At 45.3% G+C, this 22077-nt stretch overlaps 1 protein-coding gene across 1 annotated transcript in view; it reads right to left on the bottom strand.

Annotated features, from left to right (window-relative positions):
* MYO18B (myosin XVIIIB) overlaps positions 1-22077 on the bottom strand; it is a 183793-nt gene that overhangs the window by 51460 nt on the left and 110256 nt on the right. The window contains exons 33-37 of the mRNA XM_084648640.1: positions 9192-9305; positions 8545-8661; positions 7216-7299; positions 5443-5580; positions 3104-3289 (exon numbers count right to left, since the gene is read on the bottom strand). Coding sequence (XP_084504766.1) covers positions 3104-3289; positions 5443-5580; positions 7216-7299; positions 8545-8661; positions 9192-9305 — 639 coding nt within the window. The remainder of the gene's footprint in view (positions 1-3103; positions 3290-5442; positions 5581-7215; positions 7300-8544; positions 8662-9191; positions 9306-22077) is intronic.

Below are 22077 nucleotides of genomic sequence, written 5' to 3'. Positions count from 1 at the left end.
GCAAATACACATTCTTGGAATTAGCCAAGTATCCAGTGCTCTTTAATTGTGAGTGCAGCCTAGAGCTGGTTCAGATACAGTTAAGAAATTGATCGGAACATTTGATAGATTTCCTTTCATTCCTGGGGGAAAGTGGGTCCTTTCTAGACAGAATTTTCTGGCCATCTATACAAAATTTGCCTACAAACATACCTAAGACAAAGTGTGTTTGAGCCCCCCGCAACAAAAATCACTCAGACTAAAACACCTTTTCCTGGGGGCATCAGGGATGGCACTTTTGCTAAAATAAATGATGAAATCTACTTTGTTGTTTTAGTAAACAAAGGGAATCGTTGCTGTCTGGCAGGTATCAAAAGTTGCTGGGATGACAGCCATATTAGAAGCAGGTATTTTATGAATGCCTTTTCCTTTCATGGTGGGTTTGTCACTCACTGTTAAATAAAAGCTTGAAGGAGACTGAAAAGTGAAAATGAATCAGTGTTGCCCTGATTTTCTCTTTTTAGCTTCAGTCTAAATCTGGCCATGATTTTGTAAATTTAGAGCAGGTGAATTGTTCATCACAACTGATTAATGTGCTACTTGGATGGAGAAAGTCCTCTCTTTTGCGGGCTGTACAGTTCAGATGAATGGTTGCAAAAGGGAAACTTGTGACATGAGTTAAGTCTCTTTCCATTCAAATTTCTCCCTTCCTCTCTCAATGCACAAAGACACACTGGCCATTGTGGATAGCTCCTACTTGTGCCTCTGTTCAACACCACGAGATGGGGAAGGAGGGATAGGGCAGCTGGGTGAATAGAACAGTTTACTACAGATCATTCTGGATCAGCGGTTTGCAACCTTTTCCATACTGTGGCCCCATGTTACAACAGAACACATGCTGGGAGAGTGACGAATGGAGGTCTACTCTTCTATGTAAGCAATTGCTCTGGTTGCCAGGGATGCTATGCAGTGAAGAACAGGAGAGTATGTGGGGTTCACAGTTATGAATAGGATGAGAAAGCATCCTCCCCTCGCATAGAGGAGAAGGGAATACCACGCAACAAGTCACACCAGGCAACAAGTCACACTCGATTACTGAAAGCCTGTAATAAAATACTACATCAATAATAGGTTTCAGAGTAGCAGCCGTGTTAGTCTGTATTCGCAAAAAGAAAAGGAGGACTTGTGGCACCTTAGAGACTAACCAATTTATTAGAGCATAAGCTTTCGTGAGCTACAGAGCTGTAGCTCACGAAAGCTTATGCTCTAATAAATTGGTTAGTCTCTAAGGTGCCACAAGTCCTCCTTTTCTTTTTACATCAATAATAATCACTCATGAAGTAACATCCCCCAAATCCGCCCCTTCCCTTGAAAATTAACACAGGAAATGATGTGTTACACCCTCTATGATACTGCAAATGCACGAACGTTCAGGATCTGCAGGGCGATGGCAGAAACACAGCTACTCCCAGCTCCTCTGCTGGTGGATGGCCGAGGGCACCACACTCATGATTACACACGTGCTGGCCTAAGGCTGCAACATCTCTTTCTCGGTCCTCGTCCAATAAACCACATTCTTAAAAAATTTCTTGTGAACTGGAAATTCTGAAAACTTTTCATTTTGGAAACACTGATACACAGTGTTTCTGAAACAAAATGTGTTCCCGGGGCCCCGGCAGCTGCTGATGGAGATCGTCCGTATTCTGCTCAGTGTCACCACTGGCAGCCGGTAAACAGACAAGAATCATTATCAGTTTCAGTCAGCAGATGCCGGGGCACCCAGAGCCCATGGCCTCAGGGCAGCTCTGCCACACAGACTATCCCAGGCTTGCAGACTCTCAGGCCAGCAGGCCCCAGTCTGCACAGCAGGGATGCTCTGGAGCTGCAAAACCTGGTAGTCCACCTGGAATCCTGCCTGCGAGTCAATGACAGTTCATCGAAACTGGACATTTGCATAAAACATTTCAGGTTTGACAGATCGGCGTTGTCTGAAAAAACTCTGTGTTGTTGGAAAATTCCCAACCAGCACTCGCCTGGCTAACGTTCTCAGTATTTATTGGAGCTGAGCAGGCAAAGCAATTCCTTTATTTGATCAAACCAATGAGTACAGGGACTGCCCTAGCTGCACTGGCCAAACCTACATGAAGAGTGGGATGCTAGGGAGCCAGAATAACAGGTTCAGTTAAATGGTTTGGGGACGAGAGGGGAGGGACAGCGATATACAGCACCACCAGCGAGCTGCGCTGACTGCTCGCAGCGCTCTGCTTGTCAAAACCAAACCTGATGTGGCTGACATTAGAGAAATCCAGGACAAGCAGTGGGAGGAAGTGGCCCGTAAAACATGACTTATCTTGCTTGAGGGCTAACTCCAACAATAAATTGGTTAGACCTATCTGGAAATACCAGGCACACAGAACATCAAGCAGAAAATTACCTGTTGTTCTGGGACCCTTGGGCCAATCTGCAGGTTACTGGGAGGCTTCCAAAGAAAAAACTGTGTGCGACAGACAGCAATGGGTGCTGCAAACTCTACAGGACCCCCCCACACACACCCCCTGCATGCTGTGACTGAGAGCAAACTGGCTAGTCTAGGCCAATTAGATAGCACAACTCAGGACATAATTTATTTTCCAGCATCACAGCATCCCCCTCCCCAGGGTATGTTGTTATATGTGCCAACTATCAGATTTCATAGAGCAGCACTCGCGTGAAAGACTGCTGGATAGAAATCGGTTTCTATCTAGAAGGCCCCAAGACGTGGGGCAGCATGAATTTTAAACCTGCATCTGCCATGGCAGCTCATGCATGTCTCTGCTTCCCATGCACCAGACCGTACACGCACTCTGGCAATTATGTTCTAACTAACCACTAAAAGGCAACACAAGTCCAGAATAAATCCAGCCAAGTATCTAAGCACCCAAGTGATGGATACCTCAGAACAATGCAGACCTGGTCAAGCGATAACCATCCTTGACCATCTGAAAAAAATGAGCCATATTCATGAGGGGTAAAGAGCTACTGATGCTGCAATGCGCCCTTCCCAGCACCCCAGCCCAGGAGAGTCCATTGGCATCTGACACAAGGCAATACCCTCTCTTATATGATAGCCCACTCCTCTTCTTACCAGCTCCAAACGCCTGCGACTGGCTTCCAGCTCTCTCTGCACCAGCTCATTCATATCTGCTTTCATCTCCTCCATGCGCATCTGGTAATACTTGGTGTTCTCCTTCTCTCGAGCCTCCGACTCTGCAGCCTTCTCCAACTCCTCTCCCATCTTTATTACACTGTCCCGCAACCGAAGGACAAGCATCTGGAGTGATAGGGAGGGGGACAAAAGGCAAAGGAGTTTTCTTAAATAAAGGATTACAAAGCGTTTTTTCCCCTTCTTTAATCTTTTATAGTGATGTAGTTGGAGGAATGCTCTCCCTTTCTGACCCCTACAGAAAGTCAGCTGATGCCATGAAGCATGAAGTTTATATATACTACTCATTGTATCAATACACTGTATTGTATTGTATGCCGCCAATGCTCGTAATGGTCATGATATTAAGCAGCCCGTGCTTGTCTCAGTGACCCTGCGATGCAATGAATCCCATACAGGCTGACTGTGAACTACTCAAAGCACTGTTTCCTTCGGTGGCTTTAAAATGATGGCTCTTTAATTTCATTGCACAGCCCATTGCACTTATTGGGGGCAGTTTTAAGAACCCTGAGAGCTTCAGCAGTGCTCCAATCACGTTGCAATCTTGTGTGGAATGCAGGGTAGACCGTAGTGGCACACAGTGTCCCATCATTCATTACCCATCGCCTAGAGCAGGGAAACAATTTGGGAGGCAAGCACCGCATTGCATCACATTTCCTCTCTCCTTTCCCATCCTGCTGGTATATTTCCCTTCCCCTCCACCCCACTCCATGTTTAAAGCAGACACATTAGAACTCACCAGACTGAGACAAACACATGGTACTGTACAAATATTTTGATCTCTCAGCTATCCTTCATTTAAAACAACAGCTCACATTAGCATTCCCAGCCTTCAGGTCCAGGATCAGTCACAGCACCCATGACAGGACTAACTGGAAGCTGGCACTGTGCAGTGCCACTGGCAAATGCAGAATGATGGAAGGCATGATCTCTGAAGAATCGCTCCAGGAACTCTCAGTGGAGTCCAGGTCACAGAGCCTGTTCTAGCTACATCTCACCACAGAGCAGCTGATGGACTCTGCTACTCTGGATCAGATAGGCAGGAACTGCAGGGAGGATAAAAGCAAGGCTTGTGGCAATGTGACCAGAAAGGCTCCGATATAGAAGCGGCCTGTCATTTCCCGAGGCCTCTTGGTGTCTGTATCTCAGCTTAGGTGTCAGAGGATGGATGGGATCAAAGAGGAGGTGATGGGAGGGGATCCGCACCAAGGACACCCTAGTGATGGCAATGACCTCACAGGAGGCTGCCAGAGAATGAGCTTTGGGGTTCACAGACACAAAGGGTTAAGCAGCATGAAGGAAATTAAGAGCCACCAGTGCCTCCTGGGTAACTCAGAAATGCCTTTCCTTTAGAGACAGCTCTCCTGCTGGGCCATGCTCAGCTGCTCAGGGCTGTCTTAGTCTGCCATCATTGTGAAGTGACCCTACTACACGTTCTTGGCCTCCCCTCAATTAGTCACATGTAAGTGGGGGGTGGGAGGGAATGAATATTTATATTTTATCTCATGACATGAAAGGAAGTGAGCATAAACAAATATAGTCCCGGGTTTTAAGCGCCTAGATTGTTCTATATGTATATTGATGTACCTACCATACCTTGACCGGTTTTAATGTGCTGGATTTTGGACTATGCCATACAGTCCTGTGACACCTTCTGAAAGGCACTTTGATCAACGTGCTAAGTAGTAAATAAGTATATTGCTATACACCTTGGGGCAGGGCCGTATTTCCTTCCATGCTTTTACAGCACTGAGCATGCTGCTGGCTTGCGGTAAATACGTCAGTAAAATAAAGCATGAATAGTTAACCTCACTGGTATGAAATACCCAGACTGGTCAGAGCCACAGATTCCAAAAGCGAAGGCCTGAGCTGACTCGGGCTCTCACCCTTCCAAGGGCAATGCAGAGGGTTCCGTGCTTTGGGAGCATTACAGATGTGACCACACGAGCTGCTTTCTGCTCTGGGTAGGAAAGATCCCACTGCAACTTTCATAGGGCTAGGAGTCTGCTCTGGTTTCCAGAGCCTCTCTGCACGATGCTGTGAGCCACTTGGCCTCTTCCCTCCACACCAGATGGGGCTGCATGGCTTTGGAGCACACCGTGGTGCAGGCCAATCGATCCCCAGGACAGGCCATTGCAGGAGAGGGACGGGAGAAGGCACTGCCAGCGCACATGCCTGTCCCAAAGGCAGCCCCTTTTTTTCCACAGGGATTTTCCCGTTGTGTGTCAGAGGCAAGCAAGAGGCTAAGAAATACGCCCTACCTCAAACCGCTTGATCTGCACACTCTGAAACTCCAGCTTGTTCTCCAGGTCGCAGATCACTGCTTCCTGTCGACTGACGATGGAGCGTTCGACCATCGACTGCTCCACGTATGCAATCCGGGCCCGAGCAGCCTGCAGCTATTTTAGAGAAGAGGGTGGGGGAAAGGCAGGGCTCATAATTCCGCTCTGCCCTTGTGTCTGCCCTGCAGACTTCTCATGACTGCACCAGATCCACTAGGGGTAGAGAGATTCCAACAGTTCCTTCTCAGAGCACACTGGAAGTGCAAGGGCTGCATTTAGGTGCCACGCTGTACAGAAAGATGCTGCTGCCCAAGTGGGGTCGGCACCTGTCCAGGGTTTCCCAGGAACATCACTTTTTTGAGGTAACTGACCTGGAAAATCTGTAAGGGCCCTCACTACACTCTGCCAGCTGTCCAGTTTTATGGGCTCAGGATTATCCCTGATGTCCCGCTTTTTTTTGTACTTCGAAGATGGCAGCCATACTCCCAAGCTTCCTGTGGTATTGTTTGTGTGAAGATCGTGAAAACAATTCATTACATTCTGTGGTTTTACAAACAGAAAAATGTTGGCAAATTTTCACCCAGCTGGGTGGGGGTTTTCTCCTCTCACATCTTTCGAGGACGGTGCATGTGTGAAATTGTGCACTTGGTCCCAGGGCAGGATTTTGGCTGGCACCTGGAACTGCAGAGGCAGCCTTGGAAAGACGATTAGACCAAGGCTCAAAAACAACGAGGGGGGAAATTAACCAGCCCTTTTCAAACCTCAGTAAAAGTTTGGTTCAAAATTTATTTTGGGCCCAGACAGGGGAAATAGTTCTTATTTTGTCCAACTGCCTGTCAAACCCACCACTCTGTCTTACAGTGAGTGAGTCCGACTCCTGATGCCTGGGATAGCAAAGCACTCAGTCAATGGCACTCCTCGAGTGATTAATATTAAAGACACGCTGTACAGGCCTGGAGCCATGGTGCCATGACCAGGGAAGAACAGTCCCCAACTCAGGTTGTGGAAGGAGGCATATTCCCTCTGTCCCTGGTGTGGTGCCCAGCACGAGGCTGGCTTGTGATCTTGCACAGAGAACATCATAACTCAAGAAACTGCAACAGCAAAGAGAATGTGCAGTAAATTCTGCAACTCTCAAAAAACCTTTTAAGTGTGAATTTTCCCCAGTCCCAAGGAAAGTTCACTTGCAGGTTTCCATAGATTTCCTGAACATGCAGTTTGACCCAGTTTCCCACCTTTGCCCTGAGGAAAGTCAATACTAAGCAGTGTTTACAGCAGCTAAAAGGAGGCTTTTACATTTGTGCTTGTTTTATTGCTCTTACAGACGTAGACAGTGTGTTATGAAGAGGAGTGGGACCGTGGTATTGTACAGAGGAGATATTTCCTGACAATAAGCAAGTAAACATTTCATTTGAATTCACCCCAAGGACATTAGCTCACCAAAGAGCCTATATTTCAGGACTGACACTCAGAACTTCAGTGGATTCTTATACATGCCTACGTATGAGAGTATTCCAGGGGATCGGAGTATCTCACTAAGTTTTTGTGGATACAGACTAACACAGCTGCCCCTCTGATACTCATTAAGTCCAGTGATCTATGGCAATAAAGGGATTGGCAATGAGACGCCAAAGGACAGAGTGATTCTTGAAGCCCTTCATTGCCTGTCTGCTCCAGGTCTGAGTTAGTAACTGGGCAGATGTACCTTATTGCCAGATATTTTGAGCCTTAAAGGGAAGGGGGAGGACTTACTTTCTCTTGAAGACTTTGTTTCTCTTTCTTCACTTCCTCCAGCTGTGTCTGTAGCTCTCGAATCTGAGTAATGTCCACTGCAGACTATGAAAACAGAAACCCCAACAATAGCGACAAAACAAAGAACTTGGAGCAGAACTGGAAATGCACAAGGAAGTTCTGTTTTGAAGACTGGCAAGGGAAAGGCAATTTCTAGTACATCTGAATTGGCAGCTGCTCCTGTCCTGAATTAACCAAGCATAAATCTACTGACCGCACCCGATTTCTCAGCTTCTGGGAACAACTCTTTGCAGAGCTGATCAGCCATGACATCACCAGGGTCATCCCCAAATGCTGATTCTGTAAGTCCTTAGTCTTTTTCCTCCCACAAAGCTACTATGGACCTTTCATGGTCCAGGAAATTTCTGGAAAATACTGGACCTCTGGCCAAATGGGGCCCCTTCTATACCTTTGAAGTCTCTGATCTTTTCTACGCTGAGACAGGTTGGATCACTGGTGCTGTCAAAATATGTTTAAGCTATTCAAATAAAAGCCATACAGACTGCCAGCACATAGCCAGTATCCTCAACACATCAATGTCTTCTTTCAATCTCTCCCAGGTCAAAGGCTGAGGACCCCAGAAAGGACCTCCAAACACAGCTTGTCAACATTTTTCTTTGAATTTTTTTTTCGGCAAGTTTTTTTAAATTGAAATTTTTCAAGAAAATTTTTCAGTGAAAATCACACAATTTCCAGTGAAAATGGAAAACAACCTTTTCAATTTTAAACTTTTTCAGTTTTAAACAACTTTGCGGTTTGGCTACTGAAAACTGGAGAAAAACCATCAGTGTTGAGGTTTTCAATGGAAACCTGATTTTTTTTCAATTTTGTTGACATTTTTCATGGTGAAAAAGTAATAATTTCATGAACAACAAACTCTGAGCCAGTTTGTTCTTCTAATCAGCAACTTTTATGGATGGATTTGAGGTGTTACTTTGATTACTTGCATAGACACCCAAGGTTTAACACTGGATAAAGGATCCCTAGCTGCCGTTTCTATTAAAAACCATGATTTCAGTAGAGTAATCAACTAGCTGGTGCAAACCATATTGGAATGACTCTCCGTGTGTGTCTGGGTACGCATGTTCACACTGCTCATTAGAATTACTTGTTTGAAAAGTATTAGCAATATGTCTGTGCTATTCCAGCAGGTGGCATGTTATCTTTCTAACCCTCCCTTGTGGTGTAAAGCCATGATGCCCTCTGGATATCTTTCTAGCAATCCCTTTTTCACCCGATGTGCCTGTGTGTATTTATGCACATACATTTCCTCCTCATCACATGCTTTACCTGTGCAATCAGAGCCTTGTGCTTTGTCATAAGTTCGTTCAGATCCTCCTGGTCCTCCTCAATGCGTTTCAGGAGATCGGCTTTCTCGTGCTGCAGCTGATATAGCTGCTCATCAACCTGCGGAGGACAAACAGGGTGCTGCTCACTCAGAGATTACACTAGGGTGCAGACAAGTTCCAAATACTGCCGGTGGCAGTGGGGGGCTTTTAGTGCTGTAATTCTCTGCCTCGCATGTAGGCGTGCCGCGTTCAGTGGTGGTACTTCACTAAAGGCCTTTTCCATTTCCACTCCAATGCTGAAAGTCCGTGTGCTTCTAATGCTGGCAGGGAGAGGCAAAAAAGCCTTTTATGGTGTTCACCACATCTCTGCAGACAGCTTACGGTATGTTGTGTGTTCTCGATAATTGGCGCCACTTTTACATGGCCTTGGAGACAGTAAAGGCCCCTGGGCTGGGTCCCCCTGAAAGGCTGGGCAATTTAAAGTAATTTACAAGTAAACGACATTGGCAAGTCCAAGCTCTGAGGCTCTCAGAGTCTAAATAACGAAGTCTGTAAAACATGTAAAACTATCCAAAAGCACCATAGTGCCCTGGGGTGCTGGGTGGGTAATAAGCAGTTTCAGTAATGTCTGTTATTCAGGGCACGTACCAAGTTCTTGTTCCTGCTGATTGTCTCCAGCTCCATGTGTAGGTTCTCCAGCTCCAGAGCCATCCCCGTCTGGGACTTCTGGGCCTCTGCACACTGGGCTTTGCTCTCTTCCCACTATGAAGAATTGAGGAAGACCCTAATTACATCAGATCACACTGACAGCCAGATGTCATTTCACTGAGCGGTCTTCCCCTTTCGCTGCACAGCAATGTTTATTTACATTTTACTCCCAGAGCGGTTTCACCCACTGAATACATTGTACTCAGGCTTTTCAAATGTATGTGGCTCTTGAGGCAATCAGTTTCTATTTTACACTAAAAACAGCTCCTTTCTATTGGTTATAGTGCCATGAAATAAGATTCCAGAATAACATGTGCGATGCTACTCTCACTCGGCGGTACCACTTGCTTCAGGTGTCATTCGATTCCCTTCATAAGTGGAAAGCCTTCAAATAAATCCCCATCTTGCTGAGTAGTGAAGCAAGCGCCTCATACTGAAATTCTACTGTCTGTCTCTGCAGTTGTGTAGTAAGGTAGAGCTGGGATCATTAATTTGCAAAATTATGTGAATTACATTTAATTTGTGATTAGAGCAATTCATGATTTGGAGTATGCAAATGGGCTTTTCATGTAGTGTAAATTGCATTTGCAAATACACATGAAAGATCACATTTACAAATGCTAATTTGCTCGTGATTTTTATTGCTCAGCTATTAAAACCACAATGATCTTAAATGTGCCACAGACATCTGGAAGACATAATGTCATTCTCAAATCTTTCAGAAGACAATTGCAGTTCAGGGCAGGGTAAATGACCAGCTCCCAGTACAGTAAGGGTAAAGTCCAGCTTCCCTGTCACCTTTTATGTTTGGGTTTTTCTTTCTTTCTTTTTTCCTTTTGTTTCTTTGCTTATTTTGTGTCTAAAGAGATTGTCTCCTGCTGCATGCACCTTCCTGCCCATTGCTGCATTCTCTGGCTTGGCTGGCCCTACCATTTGGCACTGACATTGGCAGATTCTTCTGGAAATGTTTTTAGAATTACTAATGCCATGTTCAATCAGTAGCACACTCCGGCTTGGATTTGAAAGGGTGTTATCATTGACTTAACTCTGCTTCCTTTGAAGTCAGTAGGAGTTTTACTGCTGACTTCAATGTCAGCAGAGTTAATTCAATACTGGGAGCTTTTGAAAAGCCCATCCTCTCTGTCCACACATACGTGTGCTCATTGTTTCAGTTCAGCTGTCAAGAAGTGGAGTTTGGCATGGCCATACTTGTCTTCTGCAGCGAAGAGGAAGCTACTGTGTGACCATGTTTGATCCCACTCTCCTTCCGCTGATCCAGTCGGAACCTAGCACCTGTTTTATGAAAACACATCTAAACATCCTGTGATATTGTGGGCAGAACCACAGCAGCTAGGAACAATGAATGATACCACCACCCAACAGTGTAGGAAAGAAAGGGAAGAAAAATAACATCCCAATTCACACCACAGATGAAACTGTAGAAGGGCAGAATATATTAAACGCACAGTGATGGCCCTATTCAGACCAGTTAACACAAAAATTATTGTAAAAAATACCATGGGATGTCTTATGGCAGCAGCAGTCTGGATCTCCTCCAAAAGATGGTAGCTCCTATATCAAGGTTCCCTAGCATCATGCAGAGGCCTTGCTTCAACACTGCTTCAGAGATAAGACCACCACCTACTGAACTGCCCCCTTGTTTTTCCTACTACAGGTAGGCTTCCTTTGGCAGTTCCTCTTTCTAGTACTGACGTAACGACCACCCTGTTTAATGCGTGAGAACTCCTGTGCCAGGAGCCAGTGGTTTTATAACAGCTAAAGAAAAAGAAACATCTTGATTTTTTCAAAATGCAAAAACGTTTTAATTTTTTTTCTTCTTCTAACACAAAAAGGAGAATGACAAAGTATTGGGACTACAGCTTTTCTCCGTTCGTTTTGCTCAATAATCCTGGGTGATGGAGACATACCTGGAAAAGGGATTGAAGGCAGAAATAGGTAATTTGCTTCCTTGGGGCCTAATCTTCAGAGGAAATTGAATGCCAGTTGTTGTTCCCTCCCCTTAAAGTCTCTCATTCTTTTCATATAACTAGCACCACTATGATTTCGAACATGCTGCAACATAGTGAGATGAAACGGCAGTGCATGTCAGTGTTATTCCACTGTCTGGGGGCACCCATAGCACCAATCCCGCATTATGATTTTCATAGCGGCTTCCTGTCTTCCCGTGGGATCAAGTCCATGCGATATTTGCACAGCGTGTGAAATGCATTCAGAAGAGTACCCACACACACTGCAAGTTTCTTGATTATGTCTCCTGGGCCCCTAGAAATACCACATCAAACCATTAAGATCTGCCTATGCCAGAGAAGTGTTGATTGAATAGACCCCTGAGCTTTCAGAATGAATCTGAGAGATGCAAATGTCTTGCAGGTTGCAACAGCCAGGTGTCACAGTAATTCATAAACTCTGCAGGCCTGGATTTAAACTGCTTGTGAGATGTAAAGGAAATTAATGATGAAACTCATCTATCAGTTTATTCAGTTCATCCCCCTGCTGGAGGACTGTTCCTTCCACCATAATCCTGAATGCTTCGATGCCATGTTCAGTCTTGTTTTCAGCGTCCCAGGCGCTGAGATTCCACCACCATTTCCACACTCAGAGGGGATTCACGTTCCTGATATTCATTCTACATTTGCATTTACTTAATTGCATCCCTTTCCTCCTATTTCTAGCTCCTTCAACCTGAAAAAAACCCTCCTCTCCTACTTGCAAACACAAGGTTGGACTCCTACTACTTAAAGCCACAGCAAATCCAAAGGTATCCAGAATGTTGTGTTAATCTCTCTAATAGTGCTGCTAACATGCATCACCCGCTGAGCTTCCTCCTCGTAGAAATCAAAAAACCTTCATCTCTTTTCCCTTTTGGGGTACCACATTATAGTTAATTTTGTGATACACATTGCAATGGTGCCTAGAGACCTCAATCAGGATCCAGGACTCTTTATACTAAGACCTAGGAAGACACAGTCCATACCTCAAGGAGACTGCAATGTAAGAAGGCAAGTGAGAGAAGGAGGACGGGGAAGAGGGGTAAAATTTCGATACACGTTTGCATTTTTGAACTATAGTTTTTATTAAAAAAAGTAACTGAGCAGAGAGGTGTGCTTGTGGCACAAAGCCATCTTCTTCCCCTCCACACATCCCTTTTTCTGTTTAATTTATGCATTGCATCTTGTCACACACCTATATTCACAGCTCTCTGGGGCAGCGAGTGTCTTTGCAGCTCTGATCCTTGACTGGGCACCAAGTCCAACTGCAAAACCAACAATAACTCTCAGCTTTCCCTATCTGCTCCCTGGAGCCATCATTGATTGGTGCATTTCTAGTGGGCATCACTGCAGAGGTGGGTTTTCAGGAGACATTTCAAGTAGGGGACCAGATGGTTCACCAGTTTTTGGTGGAGGAATTGCTGTTGCAGTCTTCATGGGGCACACTCAGCCCTGGAATTTCATCAACAGATTTGGCCTGGCATTTTCCTGCCTTTAAAATCTCAATTTCTGGTGCTTCAGGGTCACCACATTTGTCTAAAATCAGTCATCTCCAGCTGATTCTTTCCTTCTGTGCGAAGTGCTGTAAATAGAGCACACCAAGTCTCCCTTCCCCACGGAAAGGGCTGGGCTGACACTTGTATGAAGTAATACAGCCCGCCATGCTGGGACACTGACCAAATCCTTCACAGCCGCAGCTGTAACATCCTCATCATTCCAGTAAAATAAAAAAACTTTCTTGGGATTCCCTCCAGGCATGTATACCAGCTAGAAATACAACGGGAAATGAGTGGCCCAGGCACTTACTCGTTCAAGTCCCGTGAAACTCTTCTTAAAACAATATTCCGATGTCTAAAGTCAGTCCAATTTGATGAACTGTCTAGTAGTCTACAATCAGTCCAAATACATGTCTGCAAAGAGTTATTGCTGAGGAAGTCTCACAGTGAGGCTCTGTGAATTTCCTTTCCCCCACAACTCAAGGTAGTGTCTACATTTTGCATACAGCTTGGGCAATAAATTACTGAAATTACCTAAGTGAAGGACCCCGGAAGGAGTTAAACATCATTCATTTCAAATTTCAATTACTACTTGTACTACCAAAAAAAAATCAAAGATCAGAAGTCTGGTGAAAGTAATACAGGTTTGGTGTACTTGTGTTTCTGCTATAGAGATTATGTTCTCTGAAAGGAATTCGTTTTCTCAGCTGCTTGGCTCTCCTTTGCACAAGGGAATGCGTACATACCCAGCCCGTTCCTCCTGGCGTTCCTTTAACAGCGTTATAACATATTCATGGCATAATAGGAAGTTCCATATTCTAATGAGTTTCAGTTCAGGGATGGAAGTACCAGGATGCCTAGGGTATAGCACTAATTTCTTTAGAAAATAGAAACATCTGAAATTGTGCCACGGGTGACCCAGCATCGGGACGTGGGGGTTGCTCATTGGTTACAGACCAAGTTCCTGTAACTAGGGCTGTATGCGCATTACATTCCCTGCATCTGTGCTGTGTGTCTGGAGCTCGCCATGACAGCTCTTCGTCTTTACTGTGCAAAACACACCATTCCTACTTCATGCTTCATTCTCCTGCCTCTAAGCGTACAGTAAAGCAAGCCGATGGGAACAGGAGATGATGCGACAGTGTGGAGTCCTTAAGTTCCTAGGGAGGGCCAAGAAGTATTTCATGGTAGCAATAGGAGGTATTCTTCCTCTCTCTCTAAAACCATGGTGTACGTGTGTCTTATTGCTCTCTGCACTCCTGACAGACCCCTTCTGTATGTAGTGCCGGGTGTGCCCTGGAAGATCTCACAGGCAAAAGATGGCTCACCCCTGTGACAGCATGTTATGTTCAAACACAATCTCAGTGCTCACAGACACACGTCAGCACTTCTCATGAAGTCACCCTGATTTCCATGGGAAAGTCCTCAAACTCCGTGAACACATTGCCTTGGGCAGCATGATTTCCCTGTGTCTGCTGGCCCATACAATGTCAGTGTTACACTTTTCTGGCAACTGGGCTGCTGAGGTGTGTTTCCTGGTCTTCTGCTCACTGTTATTAACTTGCTCGTTCACTGAGGCCTGGCTTTCCTTCATTGCTCTTCCTCCACAACCTCTTCTTGTCCCATATTTCAGGCTTGCTTTCTCTTGCCCTACTACCCCGCCTAAAGGAGGCGGTGGTGTTTCTAATGGCATTTCAGCTTCCACGGGTTCTGATTTGCTGGAAGTGTCCAATCCCAGGCAAATTAAATAGGTTAGAAATTCTCCAGAAGGCTTTCTCCCCATCCTGAATTCAGGTTATGAACATAGATTTCGTTCTATCTGAACTCGACTGTCTCCACTGTCTCTCATTAAATACCCAACTCCCTTGTTCTCTCTGTGATGGAATTTTCCCACTTGGGGAAAGTAAATTGAAATTCCCGTCACAAATGCATTATGTATGAACTGATGAATAACATTAGTTTGCTATGCTAAGCCATCTGTTAAATACCTGTGTAAAATGGATGCTTCAGACTTATTAAGATACCAAACTACACTCCAAGACCATGCAAGGTTTTGCTAAAATATTGCATTTTTGTTCCAAGTTTTTGTTCTACCAGTGATTTGTGGAGCTGGTCGTAGAATTTATTAGATTTCAAAAGCCTTGTCATGCATGACATTAGAAATCTGAGGAAAGGGGTAATCATGAGGCTGTTTTAATACATGCATTGCCTCACAGTGTTATCAGCACATTAAGGAGTCAATATTCACAGTATCAAGTCTCTCTCTCAAGAACATTAGTCTCCAGGGCAGGCACCAGCCCCTAAAGTAAAGGCAAACAATGAAGAGGGGCCATGATGCAAACCCTAAGAGAACAGCTATCGCAGGAGGACTGTATCTGCATCAATAGCTGGAAAGGTCTCTGCACATTCATGAGAATGGCTCCCAAATTCTTGAACTTCTGGATTTTCAGGAAAGGGGACGTAGGGCTTGGGGGGATATTTGGGGGAAGACGTCTCCAAGTGGGCTCTTTCCCTGGTCTTTGTTGAACATGCTTGGTGGTGGCAGCATACGGTTCAAGAACAAGGCAAAGTTTGTACCTAGGGGAAGTTTTTAACCTAAGCTGGTAAAAATAAGCTTAGGGGGTCTTTCATGCAGGTGCCCATATCCGTACCCAGGAGTTCAGAGTGGGGAAGGAACCTTGACATACTCTGGGATTCCCTTCCTCATCTTAACGAGGCCAGGATGCAACACGATTGGCCACCCCTCGTTCTGTATTGCAAGTGCCAACCCCCATTGGAGGGTGACGTTCTCTTGGCAGTGGGTGCAGGGTGTTTGGCACAGCCCAAGCTCTACTGCCAGTAGGAGGAGAAGTGGGAGCTACCAACTGGTACACTGTAAAAGCTAGTTCAGCAGCACAAAAAAGACAGGAAAAACTGCACTGACAGTATTACAGCAGACGGTTATGTCTGGCTCTTCCTCTCCAGTCCAGAATAGCAAGGACCCCTTGACTCTGGTAGGCATACTTCTCCCCAGCCGCTGCATAACTTCTACCGACCAGCCTCCTTTCATAACACCGAATGGAACTTGGAAAACTCCATCCATCACAAACATTCCACCCCACCTGTACACCACGGAGTCCTTCCATGTCCAGTTTGATGCTTCAATCAGAAAACCAGCTTCCAGCTGCTTCAGCAAAGGTAAGTCCTTTGCAAGTTTGAAATAGCTCACATACACTGCTAGTTTACTCTTCTGCCCTCTCCGTTCCATTTGGAGAACGCTGAAGAGTCTCCCTGGGCACAGTGGGAGGTTAGCGCAATGTCTTCATTGGCAGTCCAGCACTGTCACATAATCCTGTCAAGCTGAAAGGTGCCTGGTTTGTCCCTGAGGATGCCCTGTAGAATTCTTACACAGGACTCTTCTCTTCCTTTCTCTGTGCTTTGTATTCCCACTGAGCCAAAGGTATTTTCACAGTTCAAAGGTACTTCATGTAATTATCTGTCAGTTGCCAGTGGCCATCAGAGTATCAGCAACGGTCTATAGGTGATCCTGGGTGCAGACATTACTTCTGAATTGCAGAGCGAGTCCCTGGGGTTTGTTGAAGCATTGATATAAACATTAGCATTTCCTACTCCCTCAACAAATCTATAAATCCCAACCAGTCGCTACTGTATTGTCTAGCAGGCATGTTCTTGGTACTAAAAACCCTTTCATTCAGAAATACAGTTTTCTTACATACCCTTAATATCACTGCATCTTTTCTTATTTACTGGTGGTTTTAAATGTCATTACTTAAATTAGAGCATTTGGAAGGAATCCTGGGTTTAACCAGCTATATATGATATATTTATCTAATGCATGAGAACCCCTCTACCCCGGGTAATACTGAATCGATTTATTTGAAGGGGTGGTACAACAATTATGCACAAATAAAGAGTTAAGTGGCACATTTCAGTCCCTCTTGCAGTCAGCAATCTCCATTTTTGTCTGGTTATTTATTCCCTCCGCATGTGAAAAGATTCTGTGTAAGGGTCAGTTACTCAGGTTACTGTGATTCATTCTTTAAAATGCTATATATAAGTCTTTGTCAAAATGGTGACAAATTGCCTAATTAAGAACACTAGAGGTGGGGGCGGGGGAAGCAAGTCAATGACCATCATCTATCTTCAGCACTGAAGTGGATATAAGAGACTACTAGGGATTCATTTTTGAATATGGTGTTAAAACAGGGAAAAATGGTAGACAAATAGCTTGTGAATGTCTGGAGGAAAGAACTTATTAGTTAGAAGAAAGGGATCCATTGAGAATATTGATCAGTGAATTTTCCTGAGCAGAGCAGCTATATCTGATCTGCAGCCATTGATTCAAGAGCACTTTGCTTTCATGCGATTTCCTCCTAAGTGAACAATATCACGTACCACGAGAGCTAACCCACAGGTGTCAGCTCCTTACAAACTCCTTCCAGCTGCCACTCTGAAGTACTTCTTTTGGCATGAAATCAACGCCAGTCCTAATGAACAGCAGTGCCAGGCTGTGCTGTGTCAGCCCGAGCACTTTGTACGACCAAGCGAGGAAACCACACTGCCCCCTTTGCAATCAACAGGAATCCTGAGTGCCCAAAGCAGGCCAGATTAGACCACCGACACAGCTTGCCTTCAGAAAGGACTGGGAGGCATGGCAAGCAAAGACTGGATTCATTTATGATACAACATGAGAAGAACAGTACTCAAAGGAGCTTTACACTCTGTGCAGGACAGACCCAGCCAATTTTGTGGGGAAAGTACTTTATTCTGTATTAACTTCTCTGTCCACAATGCAATTGGTATCTCTCACTTCGGAATATGGCTGCGTACTAAGTAAGATGTATTTAAAACTTCTGGCCATTGACAATCCCTGATGAAGAGTGTAGGACTGTCACAGCATAGGGTCAGGCATGTGTGCATTTTCCCAGGGTTCCTTGCAAATATGGGGGCGAGAACATGACAGCACATGCGTAAAGAGCCACAGGTCTCCTCCAGTTCTGTTTGTTTATGCCTCAGCACCTTCTCCAACCGCCACATTCCCTGAGCGCTTATGTTACTTTTCATCTTTTATTCTGTTTTACGTGGAAATGAGCAGCTGGTTGAATATTTCTGAAACTAGCAGCCAGCCCGTTCCCCACAAATCCGAAAGAAACAGCTGCATCTTGGGATCAAATAAATGACGTGACAGAATTAATGTATGTCTGAGTGAGAGCAGCCGCATGTGTGCACACGGGGAGGAAAACACACAGGCCCTGAAGACTATTAGCTGCAGTTCAGGCTTGTCACTAATTTGATAGCCGGCCACCATTAACCCCTGTGAGGAGGGGCAAGGTGGGGGGACCAGCAAAAAGAGGGCAGGATGACATTCCCCACCAAGGGAGGCTCTGATGTAGCATTAGGAAAAGCACACTGTTCTGGCTTGTTTTTTAATAGGCGAAAGCTTTGTTTTTCAGGGAAAATTTCATGAAACATTAAAAATCATGAACACCCATATTTTAATAATCAGCATCAGCCAAACATTTACCCCCACTCCACCCTGCCCCACCTCCAGCAGCATTGGGTCCATACAGTCACAGGAGAGAAAGAGAATCTCTGCGCACTGGATAGCAATTTATTTTTAGTGGTTTGTTACTACTGTGACCCGAGGTGCCTCAGGTCGCCCACACTGAAAATGCCAAGGGCAGGGCAGGCTGCAAAAAGGAGAGCAGGTTTTCCTATCACTGGTTGTTAACACTAGTTAGATTCACCAACCAGCCACAAACTATCTGCCCCCAAATCATGTCCAAATGTTGGCTTGTGTGAGGCAGGGATTGTGCCTCCTTCCCCTTGCCGCAGGGCAGCCAGCACACGTCTGGGGGCTGTACAATAACGAGTGATGCTGATGGATACTGTGTGGGCTGTACAGTGCGAGTGTAGCAGAGCTGTATCCAGAGACCAGTCACTCTGAGGAATGGTAACGATGGGTGTCCCTAGGTTGATACTCTAACTAAGGGTGTTCTGGGGAATTAGGACTGGTATGAACATGTGCGGGACCCATTGGCTCAGTATGTGTTATATGTCCACCCGCTCCGAAAGGCTACTATCAATAGCAGGTAATGGACTCCCCCCTTCACCACAAGGATAGAGGTTATGCTCACAAAGCGGGAGGTCTCGTGTTCAATCCACACAGATGGACCCTGGTGATGGATCCAGGAAGACAGAGCTGAGCAGCATGCTCCATAGTGTGTTATTTGCAAGACAAAAGGCACCAATAGTAAAGAGCAATTGCTATTAGGAAGACGAGAAAAGACATTGCGCACCAGAAGAGTGGGGAGAGTCCCAGGCTTGTCTCCCAGACGTAGCTGAAGAAGCTTGGGGGATATTTGATCTTTAACCAAGAGACAGGTCTTAACTGCTGTAACTCACACAGCTAGCACAGTAACTCAGGGTCTGCACATCTGCTCACAGGGGGCATTTCTCTCAATTGTTCCTAATCCCCTTTGTCAGCTAAAACAAGGACCTTCCAGGTCAAAAAGAGAAAGAGGTGCTGAATGATATGGGCTGAGCTTCCGCTGGCTTTTCTGATTCAGCATCAACTGGCGTGGGCTGTTCACGGTCTCAAGCCCCTGTGGGCGTCATTTCCAACTCCACCTGTGTCCTCCCAAACCCCACGATAAGTGGGTCACAGCTAGTACCGTCACCCATGGAGCAGGATATAGTGGGGGACTGAGTACCACTAGAAATCATTCCGCTGATGCTCACTCTGCTCCCTGCTGCTGACCAGAAATTGATGAGTTGCTTTATTAGAGATGTTTCTCTTCAGCAAACAGAGAACCGCTTTAAACCAAGATCGCCTTCCATTCCCCCAGGTGGAAACAGCTGCAGCTCACAGATGTTATTTATGCAGAACTATTAGCTCAATTATGTATGTATGTTGCTGGAATTGTTATGTCTCCAGCTTAGTCTGTTTCTAGTGGAAATGTACAGCATGGATTAATTACTAAATGGCTTCTGAAGATTGGTGTCATTAAATCATCATTATTCTCTTGCCTCTCCTTTCTGCGCTGTTTTCTTGAATAGATACCAGCGCAGCATTAGCAAGCTCAGCGCGGGTGATAGTTAGTGTGAGGTTCCACGCCCAAACGGCACAACTTATTATACCTGCTTTGCTGGGTTTTTTGGAGTTGAAGCCAACGCACTTCCAATGGCATTTCCATTGTCTCCAATGACAGCACAAGGCCAGGAAGCCCTTATCTTCTTACTGGTATAGTCAAGCAGTCTAGCAAGGGTGCCCAGGCTTTTCACACCAGCCCATTCACTCGGATCTGCCATTTTCTCAAGCTGTCTCCCAACTCCTTGCACTAATTGCTCCAGCCTCTCGGCATGGCAAGCAGCCACCTCTGAAAGAGCAGAACATCCAGGGCACTTGCTCTGCATCTGCTCCTTGGGTGCAGTTACACCAAGAGAGACAGATGCCAAAAGTCACACCCACATAAGCAGAGTGCTCCATGGGCTAGTGGGCTGTTCCACCAGGCTTTTAATTTTTTTCTGGGGTGAGGAGCTTCCTTTCTGTCTCTCTCCATCAGCCACACACCCCAGGGGGCTCTGAGCGTCACATAACCAGGGGAGTGGCTAGGAACAAGCCTGGGGAAATGGGAGCAACACCTCAAGAAGAACTTCCTCCCGGGGAGATTTGTGAGCATGGGGAAATAGTCTCCCAGGAGAAGTGGTGAAAACCCCATCACTTGGAACCTTTAAAAAGATACTGAGGCAAACATTATCCAATGCACTATAGGAAACAGGTTTGCACTGGCTGCAGCAGCTGGATTAGATGACCTAACAGGTCTTTTCCATTTCTATAACAATGAGATCAATTTCTCGAAAGCAGCAACCCCTATATCATTGCAAAGCTGCAACACACAGGCAGTGTGTCATATTCCCTTCCAGTGGCTAATCTCTATAGAGGATAAGAACCTACTACGGCCACCAGGTAAAAGAGCTACTCCTTGAGTTTCTGTAGTCGAAGTTCATGCTTTCAGTGCTGGAGGTCCAGTGTTCAGACTCTGCTCACAGACCTTGGGTGAAGTTTGTTAGAAAGACTCTTATCCATCCTTTCTTTCTCTTCCCCCTCACCACCATTTTCAATTCTTTGGGAGCAGTCAAAAATGAATAAAGAAAGGTGTGTGTGTATGTTTAACCTCTGTTCTGCTCTACGCTAGTTATGGAATGCAGGATGTCTGTGCTTAAAACAGAAGCAAATTAAACTCTGATTCTTGCACAGATTATAATACAACACACAATACTTATCACCATTTCCATGACAACAGATATGAAAAGGGATTTCATTTGCAAGAACGGTAGAAAACACATTGCGGAGAAGGTAATGAACATGGGCTGTAAAAAGAAAGATGGAACATTTTATTTAATTGTAGTTGCCTTACTTAGATACCCGTTGTTCCCAAGACAAGATGCCAGTCTGCGCTAGAGAGGGGAGAAAAGGTCTGAGGGAAACGGTCTTTGTGCTCAGGCATGTGTGTAGAGGCTGCTGTTATCTTGCTGCACAATTAACAAGGAAAGTTCTGTGAAAACTCATATAATCTTGCAGTTTCACGTTGGGTCAGGTAAATAAATCATGTCCCCAAGAAATGCTAGAAAGGCTTTGCCGTGTCAGGACAGCGCTGTTCATTAGACAGATGATGGACAGCCTAAAACAGCCATTAGCCTCCATCTTGTGCACCGTGAATGAAGTTTGCTGGAAGCTGTTTGCAGGCTGATTTCAATGAGTTTTCTATTTCTTCACAATTTTTTCCATTGTAGATGTAACTAGTAAGTGTCGAGAGACAGAGTGAATGACTGTGGAATTGACTAGATTCCTTCTTTACTTTGGAAATCCCACAGAACCAAATCCAGGTTCTGAGTGTGAGCTGGAGCCCTTTGACAGTTATTCCACTGACTTCTATGGGCTTTGGATTGGGCCCCTCATGAGAACCATGAGTAGGAACTCTAAAATCAGAGGTGCCCCATTATTTAAAGTCACATTCATGCCTGTTGATTTGAATTGTAAGTGCCCACAGAGTGAATCCAAGCATCATGGGACAGCTTGTATTATTTCAGATGGGAGAGAGACGGAAAAGGAGTTTCAAGCCCAGAGATTTTCTGAGGCTGTGAGAGGATTGTTTTACTGAGGGTTTTGAGGGGCACTTGTGAAACACCTGTCACACAAAGAGGTACTCTGTCTTTAAAGATGCTCACTTAGAGGGCAGATCCCAGAGAGTACTTTAGTCTCAGCGGGGAGATCTCCCCGAAAGTAAAAGGAACAGCACTTTGAAACACACGAATTTG

Source organism: Lepidochelys olivacea (assembly GCF_965140295.1).
Source record: "Lepidochelys olivacea isolate rLepOli2 genome assembly, chromosome: 15".
Taxonomy (NCBI): domain Eukaryota; kingdom Metazoa; phylum Chordata; order Testudines; family Cheloniidae; genus Lepidochelys; species Lepidochelys olivacea.
This window is presented reverse-complemented; position numbering and strand designations above follow the sequence as displayed.